The sequence below is a fragment of the Schistocerca cancellata genome, chromosome 2, assembly GCF_023864275.1.
Source record: "Schistocerca cancellata isolate TAMUIC-IGC-003103 chromosome 2, iqSchCanc2.1, whole genome shotgun sequence".
Taxonomy (NCBI): Eukaryota; Metazoa; Arthropoda; class Insecta; order Orthoptera; family Acrididae; genus Schistocerca; species Schistocerca cancellata.
In genome coordinates, this window is record NC_064627.1 from 826,690,383 (window position 1) to 826,714,637 (window position 24,255).

A 24,255-nucleotide genomic window follows, 5' to 3' on the forward strand; every position below is an offset into this window, starting at 1 on the left:
GTGGTTTCCCTGAAGGCTATAGTCCACTTAGCAGATCAATAGGTTAAAGACCAGAGAATCAAAAGCATGAGTTATCCCCAGGGGTTCTTAAATCATTTAGCAGAACAATAGGTTAAGGACCTGTCAATCAAAAGGATGAAGTATCTGCAGGGAATCATAATCCACTTAGCACAAGAATAGGTTAAGCACCTGTCAGTTCAAAAGAAAACAATAGATTTGCCCCTGGATATATGCTTGTCCCCGATATAGACAACCCACAATGTCTACTGATGATGGCCTTGCATCCCTACTGATGGGAATTAACAGTCTTTCAATGTGGAATACTAATTTGAGCTAGATACATGGGACATTCCATCTCCGAAATTGTCAGGGAATTCAACATCACGAGGACCACAGTGTCAGCTCATAAAAGGTTAGTGATACGAAGTGACATAACAGAATCTTATTTTGTGTTTAAAATATGTGTCAAATCGAAAGATAAATTGGAACTGTGAGTCCATGTTTTAATTATGTAGTATCACGTTAAATGTAGTATCACATTAAATCACATTTAAGTTTTAAAAGTATTGTCGTAGATGTTAAAAATTCACATGTTCAAATTTTCAGGGCTATCTGTGTGTGATTATGAATTTTTATGGCGCTAAGAGAAATTATTTCTGTTTTCTCTTCAGTCCGTTTTAAAAACGTGTTATATTAAAAAAGCTTTTTGTTGTAAATAGTTCTTTTTTAGCTGTTGCCAACAAACAAACACCTAGATCGCACAGGACCTGCCAGAATCAAACGGTGGAAATTCAAGGATAAGGATGACGACATCATGGCCCGAATTACTTTGCCACCAGTTACCACAGTTGAAGAAAGCTGAGAGAAATTGAAAGAGTCTGCTCACGAAGCTGCACATGCAGTTCTTGGGGCAAGAAAACCAGGACGACGGAGGATCGATAGAGATACGTGGCTTTGGAATGGCACCGTCAAAGACGAGGTACGCTCAAAGAAGCGATTGTATCATGAGTTCATTGCCGATAAAACACCAGAGCGATGGAACGCATACAGAACAACTTGAAGAGATGCAAAACAGGTTATAGCAGCAACAAAATCTTCAGGTTATGTTGATCTATACGCAAAACTTGACACATATGAAGGAAAGCAGGACTTATATCGACTCGCTAAAGAAAGACATTGCAATTCGGAAGATGTTCATCGGTTCTACCGAGTCAGTGATGGGACAGGTAATCTGCTAGTTTGGTGGAAGAAGGCCAGAGAACGATGGCGCAGCTACTTCAAGAACATCTCAAAAAAAGAATTGTCCCATCCACCAATACCCACCGGCCATGCTGTTGAAGGGCCCGCGAGAGAAATGGCAACCGAAGAGGTCAAGACAGCTTTCAGGAAAATGAAGCCTGGGAATGCCACCGGCCCAGATGGCCTTCCAGCAGAGTTATGGTGTTGCCATCATTGGAAGGCAGTACTCTTCAAGAAGATCATTGACGAGGGAAAACACCAACTGATTGGCAATAGAGCATCACTGTGCCTATCTTTAAGAAGAAGGGAGTGCACCAACTAACGTTCAGTTCGACTTCCCTGCCACGCCTTGAAAATCTTTGAGCGCATTCTTGACCAAAGGATCCGTGAGATCATACAGGTTTCCAAAAACGAAGCTGGATTTGTGAAGAACTGGGCACAACTGATGCAGTTCATGCTGCAAAACTCTTAGTCGAGAAACATCATGAGAAACCCAAGCCGCTGTATCTAGCATTCCTGGATATCGAAAAGGCCTTTGATCGGGTGTCACACAGTCTCATCTGGCTATCAATTTGACAGCAAGATAGGCCAGAGAAGGTTATTAACTTGGTGCAGTTATTTCATGCACAGCCAAGAAGTTATGTCTGTACAACATCACGACTATCCAAGGACTTCCCCATCACAGTTGGCATCCATCAAGGTTCTGCATTATCATCACTTCTGTTCATTCTCGTAATGGACACCGTGACAGCTGACCTGCAGCGGCCATTACTATGGACCTTACTTTATACTGACGACGTGATGCTGGCAGCAGAAAACAAGCTTGATCTGCAGAGCCAAACTGAAAAATGGAGCGACCGGTTGCCGCAACACGGTTTGCGCCTTAATTTGAAGAAAAGCGAGTACATGACATCAGACAGACATGAAATGGGAACCATCCTAATTAATGGTGAAGATCTGACTCGTGTGAGTAAGTTTAAGTACCTCGATTCCACCATCACTGTTGGCGGCCGACTCACCGAAGAGGTCAACACCAGAACTCAGGCAGCCTGTATGAAGTGGCGAACAACAACGGGAGTCACTTGCGACCGCAGGATGAAAGATAATTTAAAATCAAAAATATATCGCACTGTCATCCGACCAGTCGCCTTGTATGGTTGTGAGCGCTGACCGACTACAGTTGAGACAGAACAGTGCCTAAGTGTAATGGAAATTAAGATGCTAAAGTGGACAGCGGGCCTCACTAAGTTAGATCACGTTTCCAATGACAGCATTAGGAAACAGTTTGGTGTTGCACAGATCCAAGACAAGAAGCGTGAGAGTCGTCTTCGATGGTTGTACAGGCCGGTAAGAGCTCTATTGCCATGGCGGGTTACAAACTTGAAGTCGTCGGCAGAAGACCCAATGGACGACCTAAGCAATGTTGGGCTGATACAATTCATAAAGACCTTAAATGCGTAAACATCCACTCAGAAGCAGAACATGATAGAATGAAATGGAGACAACGGACCCATGTAGCGGACCCCGCAGGCACGCAGGACGAACGCTTTTTTTTAGATGTAGTTGCGGAAAATGTATTTCATTTACTTTCATTTAATTCATTTAGTAATCAAATTGGTGCACCTCTTTTAATTAATGTTGGATGAATTCATGCACTACATCACATACTAATTTAAATTAATATCTCATTATTAACAAACCTGAGGTAAGAAGATGCCTTTTCTTATTCAAATCAGCAAACACTAAACTCATAGAATATAGGTTACAAAATTCCTCTGCATACCTGTTGTACATCTATTCTATCCACGGACATCTATAACCTAGCTATCTAATTTTATCTCATTGTCTAGTAAATCTCATAAATAAATTTGTTATAGAAAGTAGTAACGCTATAATATATCGAAGGCTCTTGGTTTCCAGTAGATGGAAATGTAACTCCGAAATATCCATCAACTTTAGAGTCGTTCAAAGAGTGATCGACCCTAATTAAAGCAGTTTCTGCCACAGCTGAACTCATCTTCAGGAGACTCCTGGAGATTAATGGAGAAAAACAGTTCTTAATTATAGGATTTCCAACTTTCTACAAAACTCAGCTAATCTAACGAGGTCTCAGACCATAGCATTGGCAACGTCAATAATCCAGAAAATGTGCAGCATTTCATATGGTCGATCACAGGATGTATGGAAGGTGCAACGTTCAGTGCGGGAATGAGGAAGAAATGTGGATACGCAATATAACACTACTTTCGTTATGTGAGTTCACTGGGTTCTGGATGGTAGTCGTTTCCCAGAACTTGCCCAAAACATATACTGGATCATCCGGCTTGAACGCATATTTTTGTTTTAGAATCAGTAACTTACTGTAAACCCCACGTCACCATGGAATAGTTGTCTCCGTTAATGTACCCGAGTAACGTAGCTATTTCAAGGTCAGTAACGACACTGAACAAGAGAGCAAGAGATCCCAAAGTAGGGCGTCCATTCGTCCCGCTTTTTCCATCGCAGTCCCCTTTTTTTCCCAAAATACCCCGCTGTCCATAAAGTTTTTTTACTCTCAAATATTCCGCATTTTTGTGATTCCTCTTGGCTAAAGTATTTGTTTAGTTTGCAAAGTACTGCATACTGCGCAATTATATATGCTAGAAAGCGTCACTTGTACAACTTGCTCTACAATCAGTATTTATTTTCTGTCTATGTTTTGCAATGTTGGTAATGCCGATTCATGATGACTGTTTCACAATTCCAAACCGAAAGCTTAATTTTAACAACAATGTAAAAAAATCAGTTTACTTTTCTCTCCGGCAGGGGAAAAACTAGAATTTGCGTTGCCCTTATCAAACTTAGCTATTGGAGATCGGGGATAGTCACACCGTGAATCACATTAAGACGAAGATCCATCGCATGAGTATTTCGAAAATACACTATTTGATAAAATACATAAAAGTGAAAATTGCCGCGACAGCGCAGCAGAATAATTGTGAAGTCATTTGGGATCATCTGAGTGTGTGATGCAAAGGCAAACATCTATGTTAGTTCAAAATTATCTGGAAAATTTGTGTCCCTTTTTGTCCTTAATTGTCCTAGATATTTTCCGGAGCTTTTTAAAATACCTATTTTTAATAAAAATTAAATGGATATCCTATCCTGATGGCGAAATGAAGTTAGGCTGTTTTCGTTTTATAGTCTGTAGATGAGAAGTGGCAATAAAGCTAGCAGCACACATTTTTTTCGTTTGTGGAACGAAACGAAACGGGTCTGTAGAAACATTGTGACTCTTTATACACTCGTGAAGCGGTAACCGTATCAGTTGGTCAATTTTTGATATTACATACATTCTAAGACATTAAAAAGAAAAAAAGGAAAACAACTCATTACCAAGAAATTATCTGAATGGAACGGAAATCGGTTTATGTGATGTACATGTACAGATGAACGAATGATTACCATTTCAAAAAAATGGACGATTTATTCAAGAGAGAGAGCCTCCCAATCGAGTGAAGGCAGTAACGCGTTGGTCCGCCTCTGGCCCTTACGGAAGCAGTTATTCGGACTGGCGTTGATTGACAGAGTTATTGGATGTCCCCCTGAGGGCTATCGTGCCGATTTCTGAGCTGATCGCTGGGACCTACCAGTAACGTTCCAAACGTTCTCAGTGGGCGGGACATCTGGTGGTCTTGCTGGCCAAGGTAGAAATTCTCGCCGCGTGCGAGCGGTTGTGAAACGTCCCCTTAGAAAAATTATACACGACTGTGCTTTAACTGACACACAATATTTTTTAGCGCAACGCAATCTGACTTTCAGAAATCCCTGCAAAGGAATGGCCCTGACTAACATTAACCTATACCTTTCACAAATCACTTACCTCACAAAAATCTTCATTACTCGAACTACTGCAACACAGCGAGCGCCACTACTGCCAGCTAAATGAAAGATTCAAACTACGGAAGGCACTAACTACTGATAGGCATAGTTAGCAAATGAAAGATTTTAATAGAGAACAAACAATGTATTTACCTTAATAGTCATCAAAAGTCATAATATATACAGCAGCTCATGACATTCATTTTTACAAATTTCAAAACTCCGCCATTTCTCTCCCCACATCCACCACTGCTGGCGGCTCACCTCCAACTGCGCAACGCTACGCGCTGTTCACATCCAGCTGCCGCTGCCCAACACTACAATGGCAGACAACAATGCAAACTAGCCACAGACTGCACATAGCACAGCCAGTGATTTTCATATAGAGCGCTACGTAACGTTGCCGATAAGAAAACATAAACAGCCTACTTACATAAAGAAAACATAAACAGCCTACTTACATAAAGAAAACATAAACAGCCTACTTACATAATATAGAGCGCTACGTAACGTTGCCGATAAGAAAACATAAACAGCCTACTTACATAATATAGAGCGCTACGTAACGTTGCCGATAAGAAAACATAAACAGCCTACTTACATAATATAGAGCGCTACGTAACGTTGCCGATAAGAAAACATAAACAGCCTACTTACAGTTGTTATCTTCCTGAGATGTAAGCTCAGGATGGCTTGCCATGAAGGGTAACAAAACGGGGCCTATAATATCGTCGACGTACCGATGTGGTGTAAGGCTGCCGCGGACGACAGTCAAAGTGATCCTGCTATGAAAAGGAATGGCACCTCAGGCAATCACTTCTGGTTGTCGGCCCGTACGGCGGGTTACACTTCAAGCTGTTATCCAACCACTGTTCAGTGCATCTTCATACTCGTCTTCGGCATGGAATCTCATTGAATGGACTATAACTATACTGAGTGATGAATCTCACTTCGAAGTGAGCCCTACCAATGAAGACGGATCTGTAGACGCCCATGACAATAGTGGGGTCCAGCATAAATGTCGCCCACCATGCAGCCCCACAAGCAAGGGTGTCTGCTGTGCCATTTCTTTTCACAGTAGGACCACTTTGGTTGCCATCCACGACACCCTTACAGCACAGCGGTAAGAGGACGATATTCTACGCCCACTTTCGTAACCCTTCATGGGAAGCCATCCTGAGTTACATTTCAACAATATAATGGCCGCCCACACACTGCGAGAGTTTACTACATGTCTTCGTGCTTACCAAGCCCTAACTTTATAAGCAATGGCGCCGAATCTGTCACCAGTTGATAAAGCATTATGGGCAGGACCCTCCAAACAGCTCGGTATTTTGACAATCTGAGGCGTTTATTGGACATAATTTGGCATGATATCCCTCAAAAGAGTACTGAACAATTCCATCAGTCATGGCCAAGCCGAAGAACTGCTTGCATAACGGACTAGGGTGGCCCAACACCTTAGTGACTTGCTCAGTTTGTGAAGCTCTTGAATAAACCAACAATTTTTTTTTTCTGAAACTGTGATAATCTGTTTGTCTGTACACGTGCATCGCACCCGTTTTTCCGTCTCATTCGGGTAATTTCTTCGTTCTGCATAGTCTTTTTTGTCTTTTTTCTTCTTCTTAGAGTGTGTATTCTTGTATGTATGTAATCATAAATACTAAATAAATTTTGTATTTGAAAGTGAATGGTAATTATTTCTTTCCCCTTATCAAGTCCTTTGGCAACGGCCTTGCCGCAGTGGATACACCGGTTCCCGTCAGATCACCGAAGTTAAGTGCTGTCGGGTGTGGCCGGCACTTGGATGGGTGACCATCCCGGTCGCCATGAGCTGTTGCCATTTTTCGGGGTGCACTCAGCCTCGTGATGCCATTGAGGAGCTACTCGACCGAACAGTAGCGGCTCCACTCAAAGAAAACCATCGTAACGACTGGGAGAACAGTGTGCTGACCACACGCCCCTCCTATCCGTATCCTCAGCTGAGGATGACACGGCGGTCGGACGGTCCCGATAGGCCACTTGTGGCCTGAAGACGGAGTGCTTTTTTATCAAGTCCTTTGATCTATGCCACTTCAAGAATTTCATTAAGTACCTAATCTTTTTCATTCACCCCGCTAAATTGATTTATTCCATAACTGTGTGAAAAATGAAGGTAAGAAAAGAATTCATTAGGACTTCACTCAACATAGCCAGAAGACAAAACATACGAAAATGGCTTTCCTACGTACCGCATAATACAACCTCAAAAACTGAGCAGAATGAATGGAAGGACTCAAGATAGATAAATAGGTTAGCGTTTAGCTGCCAGTTCAACTGTTTCATCCGTGTAGGGTGGAGAGGGAATTCGACAGGGATATTGTTAAAGAAACCATGCCGACATTGAACTGGTACGACTTGAGAGGAACAACACGTAAGCCAAATTTGTATGGCTAGAAGTGGACTTGAACACCGCTTTTTCTAAAATGTGCATTAGTGCCTGATCATTGTACCACCTAGATCTGTCTAAAAATTGGAAGTCCTTCGATTGTAAGTCTGTCTTAGAAATTAAATTATTTTACGATGTTACTGAATGTATCATCAGTACTCAGAACGTTGAGAATATAGTTAACGGAACCTGTGTAAAGTTACCCAGATGCAGATCGTGCAATGGGTGACCAGCCGTCAGGGAGTACTTCATCAACCAACTCAAGGCCTATGTTACTTCTTCTTCAGTTTTCTGAACTGCTAATATAAAAGGCGATCAAAAAGGTTGCGTTCAAAGGCCGTACAATCCAGAATCTGTTGGCCAGTCAGGCAAGATTGCAGTGAGCATGGGCGCATTCATCGCACCGACAAACAAGGTTGAAGATATCCATTTGATAAAACACTGTGCCGTGCTGCGTGTAGAGCTTAACTTTCTGCTGCACATCCTCGTCCGACAGGAGTCGTCGACCCTTTTTTAAGGGACAGCAGGCGTGATAATCGCATTGGGAGAGAGCAGAACTGTAGGATGGGCCCTTGAGTTATTCCATTTGAGTTCTGCTTTACGACGTTTTCAATATAGGTATACGCATTATAATTCATCAACCCCGAACTTAGCACACCCTTCCATAACAATGGTTTTCGACAGGCGTGCTGGCAAATATACATTTCTCATTGTCCAATGGATGTTTATCGGTGTTCGTCCTTCGGCAGCCAAGAAAAGAGAAACAGCACGTTGGTTCGGTTAGGATCCATTTGGTAATAACGTCGTCATAGTTCACGTTTCCGCATTTATTGTATGCTAGTCAGAAAGGTATGAATGGCACGCCAATTCTTCGTCTACATGTCGATGCTTACACACCTGCATCAGGATCGCGTTACGCTGCATGTATGCTGCAGTAACGCTGTAACATGCCCGGGAGTACAAATGGATGGGGTACATTAAACTGGCTTCTCGTTTCGACCGTGCGCCCTGTGCACACCACGTACCCGATAATCCCGCTGCGGTCGTACTGTTCTGCTCCACACTGCTGCTCGACTTACCTGAAAATATCTATCGAAAAATGCAAGCGGGTTTAGGGGAGCCACTCAACGGTAAAACACAAAACTGTCCTAAGTCTGGTATGAACAACTATGTTCTGAGACGATAAGAAATCACAGGTTGCACTGTTTACACCCTGCGCGTAACCGTCGCGGCGCGGCTGATTGTTGATAATCCGGAAACGCAATGGTAGAACGCACTTTCTCACGCTCGCTACAAGACACTGGCACTTGACTGCACTCTTTTATGGTGACTCATTTCTACTGATTCACATCAGGTCATTCTGGGAGATCGAACACGGCGCGGATGATTGATGCTGTGCGACACGCAACGAGAGGATACACAAATACGTTATCAGCGGCACTGCTCATTTTAATTACATCTTGAAGCACTTTCCTCTGAATCACTTCCATATTACATCACTTTACTATAATAGCACTTGTAGCAACACTTCAACTTCCATACTGACAATGCTTCTTACATGTAGAGCTATCCACAACACAACATAACAGTTCGGTGTCCCGCTCTCGACTCTACAGACGCGGCTGCCCGCAAAGATAAAAATGGTTCAAATGGCTCTAGGCACTACGGGACTTAAAATCGGAGGTCATCAGTCCCCTAGACTTAGAACTATTTAAACCTTAGGACATCACACACATCCCTGCCCGAGGCAGGATTCGAACCTGCGACCGTAGCAGCCGTCTGGTTCCGGACTGAAGCGCCTCGAACCGCTCGGCTACCACGGTCGGGCCCGCAAAGATACTCCTTCATCTTTATGACGGCTTCAACTGCCGGCCGGTGTGGCCGAGCGGTTCTAGGCGCTACAGTCTGGAACCGCGCGACTGCTACGGTCGCAGGTTCGAATCCTGCCTCGGGCATGGGTGTGTTTGATGTCCTTAGGTTAGTTAGGTTTAAGTAGTTCTACGTTCTAGGGGACTGATGACCTCAGAAGTTAAGTCTGATAGTGCTCAGAGGCATTTGAACCATTTGATACTCCACAACTAAGCCAGCGATATGACAATTCGCTTACATTCCCTCATGAAAAGGTTTTCCAATTGTCGAAGAGAATATCGAAATCTACATAATACCCGATTGCAGGAGACTAAAAAGATGGTGCCACCTTGTGGACCAGACGTGAGTTACTCATAATCATGGAAACATTTGTCAAATACGCAAAATTTTACCTAATAAATGAACCCTACACTAAGACACAAGAATATTAAGTCCCTGAAATAGAAAGTTCTACAAATACAAATACAATAGATTCGATATGATAGGCAGGTACCTGGAAGAAAGAGATAAAAAAATAGTAGAAAAAAAGAACATGTGTTCACTGCTACTTTTGGTAGACAAATCACCGGTGACACTATTAGGCATGAACTAGAGAAACTCCATCAGCATTAGGCCCTCAAAAAAAAAAAAAAAAAAAAACACACAAGAAATGTTTTCACTACTCACAACATTGAATCACAAGGGAGCGTTCCTAGCATTGAAAGGGATGGGGAGTAACTGTAGCGTCGATGCTGCGCCGACCGGCAGATGTGCAGTATAGTCGTCAGCTCGCCACTCTCGCCTCGCGGAAATCCGTCCATTGGCGACATGAAACCGGTTAATGACGCACTCAGTGTTGTCGTAGCAATGCCTATCCAGCTTACTCATAGTCTGTTACTGCTACAGTAAACATTATAATGTTCTATATAACACAGCATAAAAAACATAGACTAATAATAATAAAAAAACATATGGATCTCCACTAAGTTAAATTTAGTTGTGAAGTGAATGGTACAAAATATAATAGCAGTCATTAAGCAGGGGTAGTAAGAAACTTTCAAATGAAAATATTTTGGATAGCACAACCTATAAACACCAGTCACTGGTAATCACTCAAACCATATCACTGTGTGGGCAAGAAGAAATGTGATACATATGATCTAGATTAAACAGATAGAAAGCGAAAACAAAACAAAAAAATAATATTGCATGTGATGGGAACACATCCTAGTTAAATCTCACTCCATTAGAGGGTCCTCATAAAACCTCATAATAATCAGAAATTAATGTCTGTACTTAAGGACAGTAACAGCTGAACATGTGTACAGTTCCCACATGTCACAGAGAACAAACAGTCATTAATCTTGCTCAGTATGGTATGGTTTAATGTTTTCCAAATGGTGTTTGCTCTTGTGGCATGAGGTATGCTGTTGATTACACCCTCAAAATATGTTATATACTCTTTCCACTTGCTATGTTTCCAGTTTCGCACCTGGTCATCTGATGCACTGTGCCTTGAATTCTGATATCTATAGCCGCCACCGTCGCTTCTGTGATCACCATGGGCACAGAAAACACCGTAATGTCTCCTATCATTACAATTATTCCAATGTCGTCCACTATGTCTATTGTCATGATCTGAATGGGTATTTGTATTGGTTTCATTGTTTCCTGATACTCTTCTATCATCTTTTCCTCCTCCTGTTGCTTGTGACTCATACAACAGGTTTAATTGTCCTGAGACTAATTTCATTGCCTCTACGTCATCTTTAGGGATAGCTAGAAACTTATACTGAACTCCAGTTGGTAGCTTACTTATGGTCAGGGACACTATTGCTTCTGTCTTCACTGGTTCACCTAAATACAAGTTCCTCTCATAATTATCTTTCTGGTCACATCCTGTCTCAAACCTTCTATCTTGGTACAGACTGTTGCGTACTTCATTTTGCATCCGTCGCGACAAAAATCGTTGCAAAAATTCCTTTGATATCCTGTGTTTACAGTGTTTCACTTCCTCTTCTAGTTGTTCGAAATGCTCGTCGTAAACCTCAACCCTTTTTGTAAGTTCTTCCTTCACTTCTTCGACATCCGATTCTACCATTTCAAAACGTTTAGTATTGCTTGCAACGTCTTGCTCAAGTGGAATGGTAACTTCATTTATCCTTTGATGACTTGATTCAGTCCGCTTTTTTAGAGCCTCATTTGTTTCGTCGGTCTTTTCATTGAGTCCTTCGTTTATCTGCTCTACTGATTCGTTAATATCTTTCCTTAGTTGTTTGTAATCATGCTCTGTAGATCGCTTAATATCTTCCCTTAATTGTTTTTACTCATGCTTAATATCTTCCCTTAATTGTTTGTTCTCATGCTCTACTGATCGCTTAATAATTTCTGGTTGTCCTGAAATAAAGTTCTGAGCATGTCAACGATGGACAGGTCATTTTACACTCATCCCGTCTAGGCGTCTCCATGATTGGTGACGACACTGCATTAGGACTTCCCATCTCTGTTGATAGACTACTGTCCCCTATACCGGAATCCTACACTTCACTACTCCTTGCTTCTGTTTTTGTCTCCACCTAATTACTTTCGCCTGAAGAGTCTGCTTTAACCTCCCTGTCTACTGCAGTTGCACCACCCTTATTAATTTGCCAAACTGAACCACAGATAAGTCACTCAAGCGAGCAATAAACAAATCACAACACTCGTAGCACAGAATGGATGGCAATAACAACAACCAAACTACAAAGCCGTATGCATTCAACGCTGTAATTCGTGAAGCACATATAAAATACTAGATCACGCAAAAGAAAAAAAAAATGAAAATATAAGCTAAGGTAATACAGTTCTGAAATTGTATTAACTGTTGATAAGGAAAAAATGTTAGACTACAAAGTGAGCAGGGTCTGGCAGTGATATTTATTTTACTGTATGATCGGCAAAGTAATTATAGCAAGTAATTTTGTGAACAAAAGTATTTCAACTGTGACTGTTTTTAATTACATAATTATAGAACGCAATCTGCACTGCCAGTTAATTACCCTCGTTGCTTCAGTTGCGTGAGGTAACGTTGTGATGCGTGACTAACTTTGCGTTGTCTGCTGGCTCCGTAGTCTCGGCTGTTGCATAGCGCCGACTTGGTTGACGCCGCCGGCTGTCAGCACTGCACCCTCTCTGCAAAGCGTGGTAATATTTGTTGCGTCGCTCGAAGGCGCCGCTCACGTCGTACACTGTGATGGCTGCCGAAAAGTTTTCACTTTTGCCCATAGTAGACGCTAGCGTCGTCTACCGCAATGGCTGTCACATTAGTGTTCACTTTCGCACATAAGTGCCGCTAGCGTCGTCAAAAGCGCACCGCCGTGGAGTATGTTTACTTCGTACCACTAGTTCTTTGCACTGTCACGGATAGGACGAGTATATACACTGTGTCACAAGTTCTTTGACGTACTCATCCTACAGCTCGCGTGATGTCACTCAGCAATCCAAATCAACAGTCATTATTTATACACGAATAGTTCACTCCCCTAAATCATTACACGGCACTTCTTATCGGAAAATTGCAGTTCCTGAATACACGTCGCCATGTAACACGCCCAGGAGGGCAAATGGGTGGGGTACCTTGAACTGGCTTCTCGTTTCGACCATGGGCCATGTCCACACCACGCAACTGATAATCCCGTGGCGGTCTTACTGTTCTGCTCCACACTGCTGCTCGACTTACCTGAAAATATCTATCGAAAAATGCAAGCGGGTTTAGGGGAGCCTCTCAACGTTAAAACACAACATTCTCCTACGTCTGGTTGTTGTTGTTGTTGTGGTCTTCAGTCCTGAGACTGGTTTGATGCAGCTCTCCATGCTACTCTATCCTGTGCAAGTTTCTTCATCTCCCAGTACCTACTGCAACCTACATCCTTCTGAATCTGCTTGGTGTATTCATCTCTTGGCCTCCCCCTACGATTTTTACCCTCCACGCTGCCCTCCAATACTAAATTGGTGATCCCTTGATGCCTCAGAACATGTCCTACCAACCGATCCCTTCTTCTGGTCAAGTTGTACCACAAACTTCTCTTCTCCCCAATCCTATTCAATACTTCCTCATTAGTTATGTGATCTACCCACCTTATCTTCAGCATTCTTCTGTAGCACCACATTTCGAAAGCTTCTATTCTCTTCTTGTCCAAACTATTTACCGTCCATGTTTCACTTCCATACAAGGCTACACTCCATACAAATACATTCAGAAATGACTTCCTGACACTTAAATCTATGCTCGATGTTAACAAATTTCTCTTCTTCAGAAACGCTTTCCTTGCCATTGCCAGTCTACATTTTATATCCTCTCTACTTCGACCGTCATCAGTTATTTTGCTCCCCAAATAGCAAAACTCCTTTACTAATTTACTCTCATTTCCTAATCTAATACCATCAACATCACCCGACTTAATTCGACTACATTCCATTATCCTCGTTTTGCTTTTGTTGATGTTCATCTTATATCCTCCCTTCAAGACACCATCCATTCCATTCAACTGCTCTTCCAAGTCCTTTGCTGTCTCTGACAGAATTACAATGTCATCGGCGAACCTCAAAGTTTTTATTTCTTCTCCATGGATTTTAATAGCTACTCTGAATTTTTTTTTTGTTTCCTTTACTGCTTGCTCAATATACAGATTGAATAACATCGGCGAGAGGCTACAAACCTGTCTTACTCCCTTCCCAACCACTGCTTCCCTTTCATATCCCTCGACTCTTATAACTGCCATCTGGTTTCTATACAAATTGTAAATAGCCTTTCGCTGCCTGTATTTTACCCCTGCCACCTTTAGAATTTGAAAGAGAGTATTCCAGTCAACATTGTCAAAAGCTTTCTCTAAGTCTACAAATGCTAGAAACGTAGGTTTGCCTTTCCTTAATCTTTCTTCTAAGATAAGTCGTAACGTCAGTATTACCTCACGTGTTCCAGTATTTCTACGGAATCCAAACTGATCTTCCCCGAGGTCGGCTTCTACTAGTTTCTCCATTCGTCTGTAAAGAATTCGTGTTAGTATTTTGCAGCTGTGGCTTATTAAAGTGATTGTTCCGTAATTTTCACATCTGTCAACACCTGCTTTCTTTGGGATTGGAATTATTATATTCTTCTTGAAGTCTGAGGGTATTTCGCCTGTTTCATTCATCTTGCTCACCAGATGGTAGAGTTTTGTCAGGACTGGCTCTCCCAAGGCCGTCAGTAGTTCCAATGGAATGTTGTCTACTCCAGGGGCCTTGTTTCTTTCAGTCTTTCAGTGCTCTGTCAAACTCTTCACGCAGTATCGTATCTCCTATTTCATCTTCATCTACATCCTCTTCCATGTCCATAATATTGTCCTCAAGTACATCGCCCTTGTATAGACCCTCTATATATTCCTTCCACCTTTCTGCTTTCCCTTTTTTGCTTAGAACTGGGTTTCCATCTGAGCTCTTGATGTTCATACAAGTGGTTCTCTTATCTCCAAAGGTCTCTTTAATTTTCCAGTAGGCCTTACCCCTAGTGAGATAAGCCTCTATATCCTTGCATTTGTCCTCTAGCCATCCCTGCTTAGCCATTTTGCACTTCCTGTCGATCTCATTTTTGAGACGTTTGTATTCCTTTTTGCCTGCTTCATTTACTGCATTTTTATATTTTCTCCTTTCATCAATTAAATTCAATATTTCTTCTGTTACCCAAGGATTTCTACTAGCCCTCGTCTTTTTACCTACTTGATCCTCTGCTGCCTTCACTACTTCATCCCTCAAAGCTACCCATTCTTCTTCTACTATATTTCTTTCCCCCATTCCTGTCAATTGTTCTCTTATGCTCTCCCTGAAACTCTGTACAACCTCTGGTTCTTTCAGTTTATCCAGGTCCCATCTCCTTAAATTCCCACCTTTCTGCAGTTTCTTCAGTTTTAATCTACAGGTCATAACCAATAGATTGTGGTCAGAGTCCACATCTGCTCCTGGAAATGTCTTACAATTTAAAACCTGGTTCCTAAATCTCTGTCTTACCATTATATAATCTATCTGATACCTTTTAGTATCTCCAGGGTTCTTCCATGTATACAACCTTCTATCGTGATTCTTAAACCAAGTGTTAGCTATGATTAAGTTGTGCTCTGTGCAAAATTCTACCAGGCGGCTTCCTCTTTCATTTCTTAGTCCCAATCCATATTCACCTACTACGTTTCCTTCTCTCCCTTTTCCTACACTCGAATTCCAGTCACCCATGACTATTAAATTTTCGTCTCCCTTCACTATCTGAATAATTTCTTTTATTTCATCATACATTTCTTCAATTTCTTCGTCATCTGCAGAGCTAGTTGGCATATAAACTTGTACTACTGTAGTAGGTGTGGGCTTCGTATGTATCTTGGCCACAATAATGCGTTCACTATGCTGTTTGTAGTAGCTTACCCGCATTCCTATTTTCCTATTCATTATTAAACCTACTCCTGCATTACCCCTATTTGATTTTGTATTTATAACCCTGTATTCACCTGACCAAAAGTTTTGTTCCTCCTGCCACCGAACTTCACTAATTCCCACTATATCTAACTTTAACCTATCCATTTCCCTTTTTAAATTTTCTAACCTACCTGCCCGATTAAGGGATCTGACATTCCACGTTCCGATCCGTAGAACGCCAGTTTTCTTTCTCCTGATAATGACATCCTCTTGAGTAGTCCCGCCCGGATATCCGAATGGGGGACTATTTTACCTCCGGAATATTTTACCCAAGAGGATGCCATCATCATTTAATCATACAGTAAAGCTGCATGCCCTCGGGAAAAATTACGGCTGTAGTTTCCCCTTGCTTTCAGCCGTTCGCAGTACCAGCACAGCAAGGCCGTTTTGGTTATTGTTACAAGGCCAGATCAGTCAATGATCCAGACTGTTGCCCCTGCAACTACTGAAAAGGCTGCTGCCCCTCTTCAGGAACCACACGTTTGTCTGGCCTCTCAGCAGACACCCCTCCGTTGTGGTTGTACCTACGGTATGGCTATCTGTATCGCTGAGGCACGCAAGCCTCCCCACCAACGGCAAGGTCCATGGTTCATGGGGGGGGGGGGGCTACGTCTGGTATGAACAACTATATTCTGAGACGATAAGAAATCACAGGTTGCACTGTTTACATTCTGAGTCGTAAATGTTTATCCCAATTAACAATCTTGATGATTATCTGTCCACAATATCACTTGGACGAGCGTACATGTACCGAACACGGCGCGGATGATTGTTCATGATGCGAAAGCCGAATAATCGAACGAAAGTTCTTACGCTCGCCAGGCATACACAGATTTATTTTGGTACCAGTCCTCCTCCACACTAGTAATGATATAACACTGTCCGTAAAGTTAATTTTTCAGTTTTCAGTTCTCACTTGTACGAGCGTGCGCATAACCGTCGCGGCGCGGCTGATTGTTGATAATGCGGAAACGCAATGGTCGAACGCACTTTCTCACACTCGCTACAAGACACTGGCACTTGACTGCACTCTTTTATGGTGACTCATTTCTACTGATTCACATCAGTTCATTCTGGGAGACCGAACACGGCGCGGATGATTGATGCTGTGCGACACGCAACGAGAGGATACACAAATACTTTATCGGTGGCACTGCTAATTTTAATTACATCTTGAAGCACGTTCCTCTGAATCACTTCCATATTACATCACTTTACTATAATAGCACTTGTAGCAACACTTCAACTTCCATACTGACAATGCTTCTTACATGTAGAGCTATCCACAACACAACATAACAGTACCGTGTCCCGCGCTCGACTCTACATACGCGGCTGCCCGCAAAGATACTCCACAACTAAGCCAGCGATGTGTGACAATACGCTTACAACGCCCAGAAACAGAACATTTTAATGGAAATACATTTTTTTTTAGCTTTTCCTCATTACAGAGGCTTATCTCCAACATAATAATTTACTTGGAAATTACAATACAAACAATAAACGTTCTTAAACTATAATCTCAAAATATTTCTCCAGGTGTTTCGATCTTGTGTGTCCTCTTCCTCTGCGCCCATTCTCCTCATTGTGTGCTGTACATTTTGGAGCCAGGTTGTCATAGGTCGTCCTCTTCTTCTTCTCCCCTCCGGTTCCCACTCCAGTATCAATTTTGGTATTCTGGTTTTCTCCATTCGTCGTATATGCCCGTACCACTGTAATTTCTTCCTATCCATTAATTCATATATTCTTTCTTTTATTTCCATTCTCCTTATTACTTCGGTGTTCCTTATCTTTTCTTTCCTGGAGATTCTTGCCGATCTTCTCCAAAAGTCCATCTCTAGAGCTTGTAATTTTTTAATGTGCTTCATGTTAATTGTCCAGGTCTCCGTTCCATACAGAACCACACTCTCTAATATGGATTTGTATATTAGTTTTTTAGTTCTGCTCATTACATTCCTGCTCCATAAGACTGAGTTAAGCATCCCAATGACCCTCCGTCCGCTACTAATTCTTTTATTGATTTCTGACTCTGATTTTCCCTCGATTTCTAAAATGGATCCTAAATAACAGAAAGTGTTTATCTTTTTGACTTTCTTTCCTTCAATGTATAGCTCATCTGAATCATTAGTCAAGTATTCTGTTTTTTGGTAATTAATCTTCAAACCCCAAGTTTTGTATGCTACTGCTAGTTGATTGCACATATAGTTAGCATCCTCCCCATCTTGTGCTACGACTACTTGATCATCAGCAAATAATAAATGATGTAGATAAACGCCATCTCTTATTTCTAATCCCATACTATTACATTTACGAGACCATGCTCTAAGGCTAATATCTATATAGATTTTAAATAATGATGGTGACATGGGACAGCCTTGTAAAAGGCCTTTGCTTGTTCTAAATTTCTGTGAAAGTTTATTACCAACTTTCACTTGGCAAATGTTATCTTTATACATCTGTTGTATTATTTTAATCAAGGGAGGGTTTATGTTTGCCATATGTAGTGCTCTCCAAAGTAATTTTCTTGGAACAGTAACATATGCTTTTTCTAGATCTATGAAAATTAATCCTACACTCCTGGAAATGGAAAAAAGAACACATTGACACCGGTGTGTCAGACCCACCATACTTGCTCCGGACACTGCGAGAGGTCTGTACAAGCAATGATCACACGCACGGCACAGCGGACACACCAGGAACCGCGGTGTTGGCCGTCGAATGGCGCTAGCTGCGCAGCATTTGTGCACCGCCGCCGTCAGTGTCAGCCAGTTTGCCGTGGCATACGGAGCTCCATCGCAGTCTTTAACACTGGTAGCATGCCGCGACAGCGTGGACGTGAACCGTATGTGCAGTTGACGGACTTTGAGCGAGGGCGTATAGTGGGCATGCGGGAGGCCGGGTGGACGTACCGCCGAATTGCTCAACACGTGGGGCGTGAGGTCTCCACAGTACATCGATGTTGTCACCAGTGGTCGGCGGAAGGTGCACGTGCCCGTCGACCTGGGACCGGACCGCAGCGACGCACGGATGCACGCCAAGACCGTAGGATCCTACGCAGTGCCGTAGGGGACCGCACCGCCACTTCCCAGCAAATTAGGGACACTGTTGCTCCTGGGGTATCGGCGAGGACCATTCGCAACCGTCTCCATGAAGCTGGGCTACGGTCCCGCACACCGTTAGGCCGTCTTCCGCTCACGCCCCAACATCGTGCAGCCCGCCTCCAGTGGTGTCGCGACAGGCGTGAATGGAGGGACGAATGGAGACGTGTCGTCTTCAGCGATGAGAGTCGCTTCTGCCTTGGTGCCAATGATGGTCGTTTGCGTGTTTGGCGCCGTGCAGGTGAGCGCCACAATCAGGACTGCATACGACCGAGGCACACAGGGCCAACACCCGGCATCATTGTGTGGGGAGCGATCTCCTACACTGGCCGTACACCACTGGTGATCGTCGAGGGGACACTGAATGGTGCACGGTACATCCAAACCGTCATCGAACCCATCGTTCTACCATTCCTAGACCGGCAAGGGAACTTGCTGTTCCAACAGGACAATGCACGTCCGCATGTATCCCGTGCCACCCAACGTGCTCTAGAAGGTGTAAGTCAACTACCCTGGCCAGCAAGATCTCCGGATCTGTCCCCCATTGAGCATGTTTGGGACTGGATGAAGCGTCGTCTCACGCGGTCTGCACGTCCAGCACGAACGCTGGTCCAACTGAGGCGCCAGGTGGAAATGGCATGGCAAGCCGCTCCACAGGACTACATACAGCATCTCTACGATCGTCTCCATGGGAGAATAGCAGCCTGCATTGCTGCGAAAGGTGGATATACACTGTACTAGTGCCGACATTGTGCATGCTCTGTTGCCTGTGTCTATGTGCCTGTGGTTCTGTCAGTGTGATCATGTGATGTATCTGACCCCAGGAATGTGTCAATAAAGTTTCGCCTTCCTGGGACAATGAATTCACGGTGTTCTTATTTCAATTTCTAGGAGTGTATATTTTTTTATTTTTCCCTATGTTTCTCCAAAATCTGTCGTAATGTGAAAATATGGTCTACATTCATGAAATACATTTTCGTGGATAAATACTGAATCTCAGCTTCATCTTCGATAAGAAGATGAAGCTGAGATCCACTACACTACCCTGCAATACAGACTATCAAGACAGGCTGAGGTGCGAATTCAAGTTTGTGTTAGGGAGGGTACTGGAATCAGTAGTTCGCGTAGCTATCTAGCAAGTATGCTAGGATTATGTAGTGGATAACACGTGTGGCTAGTAAGCAAGAGAACCACTTTCAAGTCCCAACCTTGGCACAAATTTTAATTTACTACTTCAGCTTGTAACCTTACGGGTAGCTCTGCTGCATCAAATAACGATTCAAAGGAAGAAATAAGGAAAGTGTGTAAGGAAACAGAAGTGGAAAAAGGAGAGGGGAGCATTTAGGGGACAGGGGGTTGGGAAGGACGAGAAAAACGGACATAAGTGCAAAGATAAATGGGAAGGAAGAAGGAGAATTGGAAAGTACATGGACTGGATGAAAAGTAGTAGCAGCAGTACCGCAACATGAAGGATTTACGTCAAATCCTATTCCCACTGTCTGTAGCTGACAGCATAAGGTCAGTTGAAACAATGCAGTGGCCGTGACGGCTGTGTTTGAGTCAGTTGCTGTGTGTACTGTCAGAAAGTGTGCGAGACCAGTTGAAACGCCATAACAGTGAGTTCAGGAAACACGAACAACGTGCTGGATCAAGATTTAAGTGGGCAGGGTCGGAGCACACCACACCACACTAGCTCTAGCACTACATTCCATTATCTTCGTTGACAATGGATAATGCCACACGGAAGACCCCGTGCAGGAGCTCATGTGTACGTAGGGGTGGGAGACACTGGAACAAACGTCATATTCACCCGATCTGAGTCAGTGCGATTACAATCTGTTCGCCAAAATGAAGGATACCTCGTCATGGCATGTGGTACAGCGCAAGACAAGACAGTATGCGTGCCATAGGGCGGCCCTTGCGGGACATCGACAGAGATGGACACGCTGACAGTGTACGACATCTCTCTTCTATCTCGGTCGAGGAATGTGATCGAGATGCGGCACGATTGCATTGAAGTATGAGATACGATGAATGTCTGTCAGTAAAGTCTAGTACGAAATATAACTGAGTTCCCACTACTTTTTATCCAACCCATATATATAGGGCAGGAAAAGAAATAAAGAGGAAAATGGGGGGGAGGATGTAAGGTTCAAATGGCTCTGAGCACTATGGGACTCAACATCTTAGGTCATAAGTCCCCTAGAACTTAGAACTACTTAAACCTAACTAACCTAAGGACATCACACACACCCATGCCCGAGGCAGGATTCGAACCTGCGACCGTAGCAGTCCCGCGGTTCCGGACTGCAGCGCCAGAACCGCTAGACCACCGCGGCCGGCGAGGATGTAAGGAAAACGTGGAAAGGAAAATAAGGGGAAAGGAAAAATAAAGAATAAAGGAAAGGAAAAAGGAAATGTAAGTGGGTGAAAAAGAAGAAAGAGCGGAAAAGTGAAAGTGTTATGTGAAAGAAATAGAAGGGGAAAGAAATAAAGAGAACAGGAATGAGAAAATGGAATAGTGAGGAACGCAAAACAGAAAGAAAGAGAGACACAGCAAGGGTAAAAGGTAAGGGAATAGAGTAAGGAGGCAGAAAAAAACTTATAAGACGATGGAAGTAAAAGAAGAGAGATACGGAAATAGATCATAAGGCTACAGATTTAGCGTAAGCTTTGAGCAGTGCTTCGATGCAGTGGTCATTTCGATCTCGTTATCTGGGACATGAATTTTCTGTCCTATTTCGCCGCTTTGGCTGTATCTCACGAGGTACAATGTCTGTGTGTGTGTGTGTGTGTGTGTGTGTGTGTGTGTGTGTCCATGTGTGTTTGTGTGTGTGTGTGACGCTGGGGAACGGGCTGTTGCAGGCGGACATCGGGCCGAGCAGCACGAGCGACGATGAAACGATGGGTCCACGGCGCGGCGGTCGTCTGCTGAGCGGGGGCGGCGGGGGCGTGCCGGCTCCGCCGTACAGCAAGCAGGACATCCGCGAGCAGTACTGCATCACCAGCAAGCAGCTGGACGTGCTCGAGCGCCACCGCGCCTCCTCCGGCGGCGACTGGCTGCTCGGCTGCCTCTCCTCCTACCAGGTTCGTGCCGTTCGCCGCCTCGCCTCACCACGCAACGCGTGCTGGACAGCTATAGCACGATTAAAATTACTTGGTAGTTCACCCTTCACTAACTGTAGCGTGTTTTCTCCAATCACAGGGCTCAGCGTCAAGCCTGAAACTTTCGCTTTTGTCAAACTGCCTGAACAATTAGTTCACTTCCAATTACTTGTCCGGCATTCTTTCTTGATGTGTCTGGATCTCGAATGCTGGGTCTGTCTCTTTTATTTTACAACTCATCACAGATGATAACCACACCAAAAACAACACACACACACACACACACACACACACACACACACACAAGCCAACAATGCTAACTAAATTCACACGTTTCGTACACAGTATTAACCAAACACCACTGGATCCTTCCACACAAGACGCGATTCAGATTAATTTGTACAGTTATTATAATCATACAGATTGGCTTCGATTAGATACACTCCGCATGACACTGAGTAAAGCCGAATTTTTGAAGGCTGCAGTTAATCGTTGCGACTGGGATGCCAGAGGCTTAAATACAACAGCTTTCTGAAGTATAATGGCATGGCATAGAGTAATGGTTGGCATACAAGACATACGTGTAGAAGGGTTCTGGTCCGGATCTTGTCAAATCTAATCAAAAGACTTTGACTATCATTTTTTCGGTTGTTGTTGTTGTGGTCTTCAGTCCTGAGACTGGTTTGATGCAGCTCTCCATGCTACTCTATCCTGTGCAAGCTTCTTCATCTCCCAGTACCTACTGCAACCTACATCCTTCTGAATCTGCTTAGTGTATTGATCTCTTGGTCTCCCTCTACGATTTTTACCCTCCACGCTGCCCTCCAATGCTAAATTTGTGATCCCTCGATGCCTCAGAACATGTCCTACCAACCGATCCCTTCTTCTAGTCAAGTTGTGCCACAAACTTCTCTTCTCCCCAATCCTATTCAATACCTCATTAGTTACGTGATCTACCCACGTTATCTTCAGCATTCTTCTGTAGCACCACATTTCGAAAGCTTCTATTCTCTTCTTGTCCAAACTAGTTATCGTCCATGTCTCACTTCCATACATGGCTACACTCCATACAAATACTTTCAGAAACGACTTCCTGACACCTAAATCTATATTCGATGTTAACAAATTTCTCTTCTTCAGAAACGCTTTCCTTGCCATTGCCAGTCTACATTTTACATCCTCTCTACTTCGGCCATCATAAGTTATTTTGCTCCCCAAATAGCAAAACTCCTTTACTACTTTAAATGTCTTATTTCCTAATCTAATTCCCTCAGCATCACCCGACTTAATTCGACTACATTCCATCATCCTCGTTTTGCTTTTGTTGATGTTCATCTTATATCCTCCTTTCAAGACACTGTCCATTCCTTTCAACTGCTCTTCCAAGTCCTTTGCTGTCTCTGACAGAATTACAATATCATCGGTGAACCTCAAAGCTTTTGTTTCTTCTCCATGGAATTTAATACGTACTCCGAATTTATCTTTTGTTTCCTTTACCTCTTGCTCAGCATACAGATTGAATAACATAGGGGAGGGTCTACAACCCTGCCTCACTCCGTTTCCAACCACTGCGTCCCTTTCGTACCCCTCGACTATTATAACTGCCATCTGGTTTCTGTACAAATTGTAAATAGCCTTTCGCTCCCTGTATTTTACCCCTGCCACCTTTAGAATTTGAAAGAGAGTAGTCCAGTCAACATTATCAAAAGCTTTCTCTAAGTCTACAAATGCTAGAAACGTAGGTTTGCCTTTTCTTAATCTTTCTTCCAAGATAAGTCGTAAGGTCAGTATTGCCTCACGTGTTTTCGGTTAATTCACATAAATGTAATTTTTTTCTTTATAATAGTTTGCCATGTCATTTTCATCATCATAATGACTTTTTTATTTGCTCATATTTTTCTTCACTTCGTTCTTTTTTCGTTTGGAATCAGCTTGTGTCGCCTATAATCTGCAGCCAGATGTCAACAAGGATTGCTCATCGATTGGTAATGCTGCAGCCCGTGCCGCCAGCGTGGGAGTAATTGCAGATAGTCAGTGACAGCGAGAAATTACAGTTCGCTTTCACGGCCATGACTGAAGTACTGCTGCCGAAGCTGGCCAACATTTCTCCACCTCAGCGTTTGTGAAGTGAGCCGCCATGTTTGTGTGCCGCCTATAACCGAGTGGTAGACGGTAACGGATGTGGCAACACTTAAGCGG

General features: G+C 43.3%; 1 protein-coding gene and 1 pseudogene across 1 annotated transcript in view; both read left to right on the plus strand.

Moving 5' to 3' along the window:
• Window positions 1–1,974: 1,974 nt before the first annotated feature.
• LOC126159020 (uncharacterized) overlaps window positions 1,975–24,255 on the plus strand; it is a 514,849-nt gene continuing 492,568 nt past the window's right edge. Inside the window, exons 1-2 of the mRNA XM_049916483.1 lie at window positions 1,975–2,205; window positions 21,817–22,038. Of these exons, the coding sequence (XP_049772440.1) occupies window positions 1,975–2,205; window positions 21,817–22,038 (453 nt within the window). The remainder of the gene's footprint in view (window positions 2,206–21,816; window positions 22,039–24,255) is intronic.
• On the plus strand, window positions 6,826–6,943 carry LOC126163580 (5S ribosomal RNA; annotated as a pseudogene).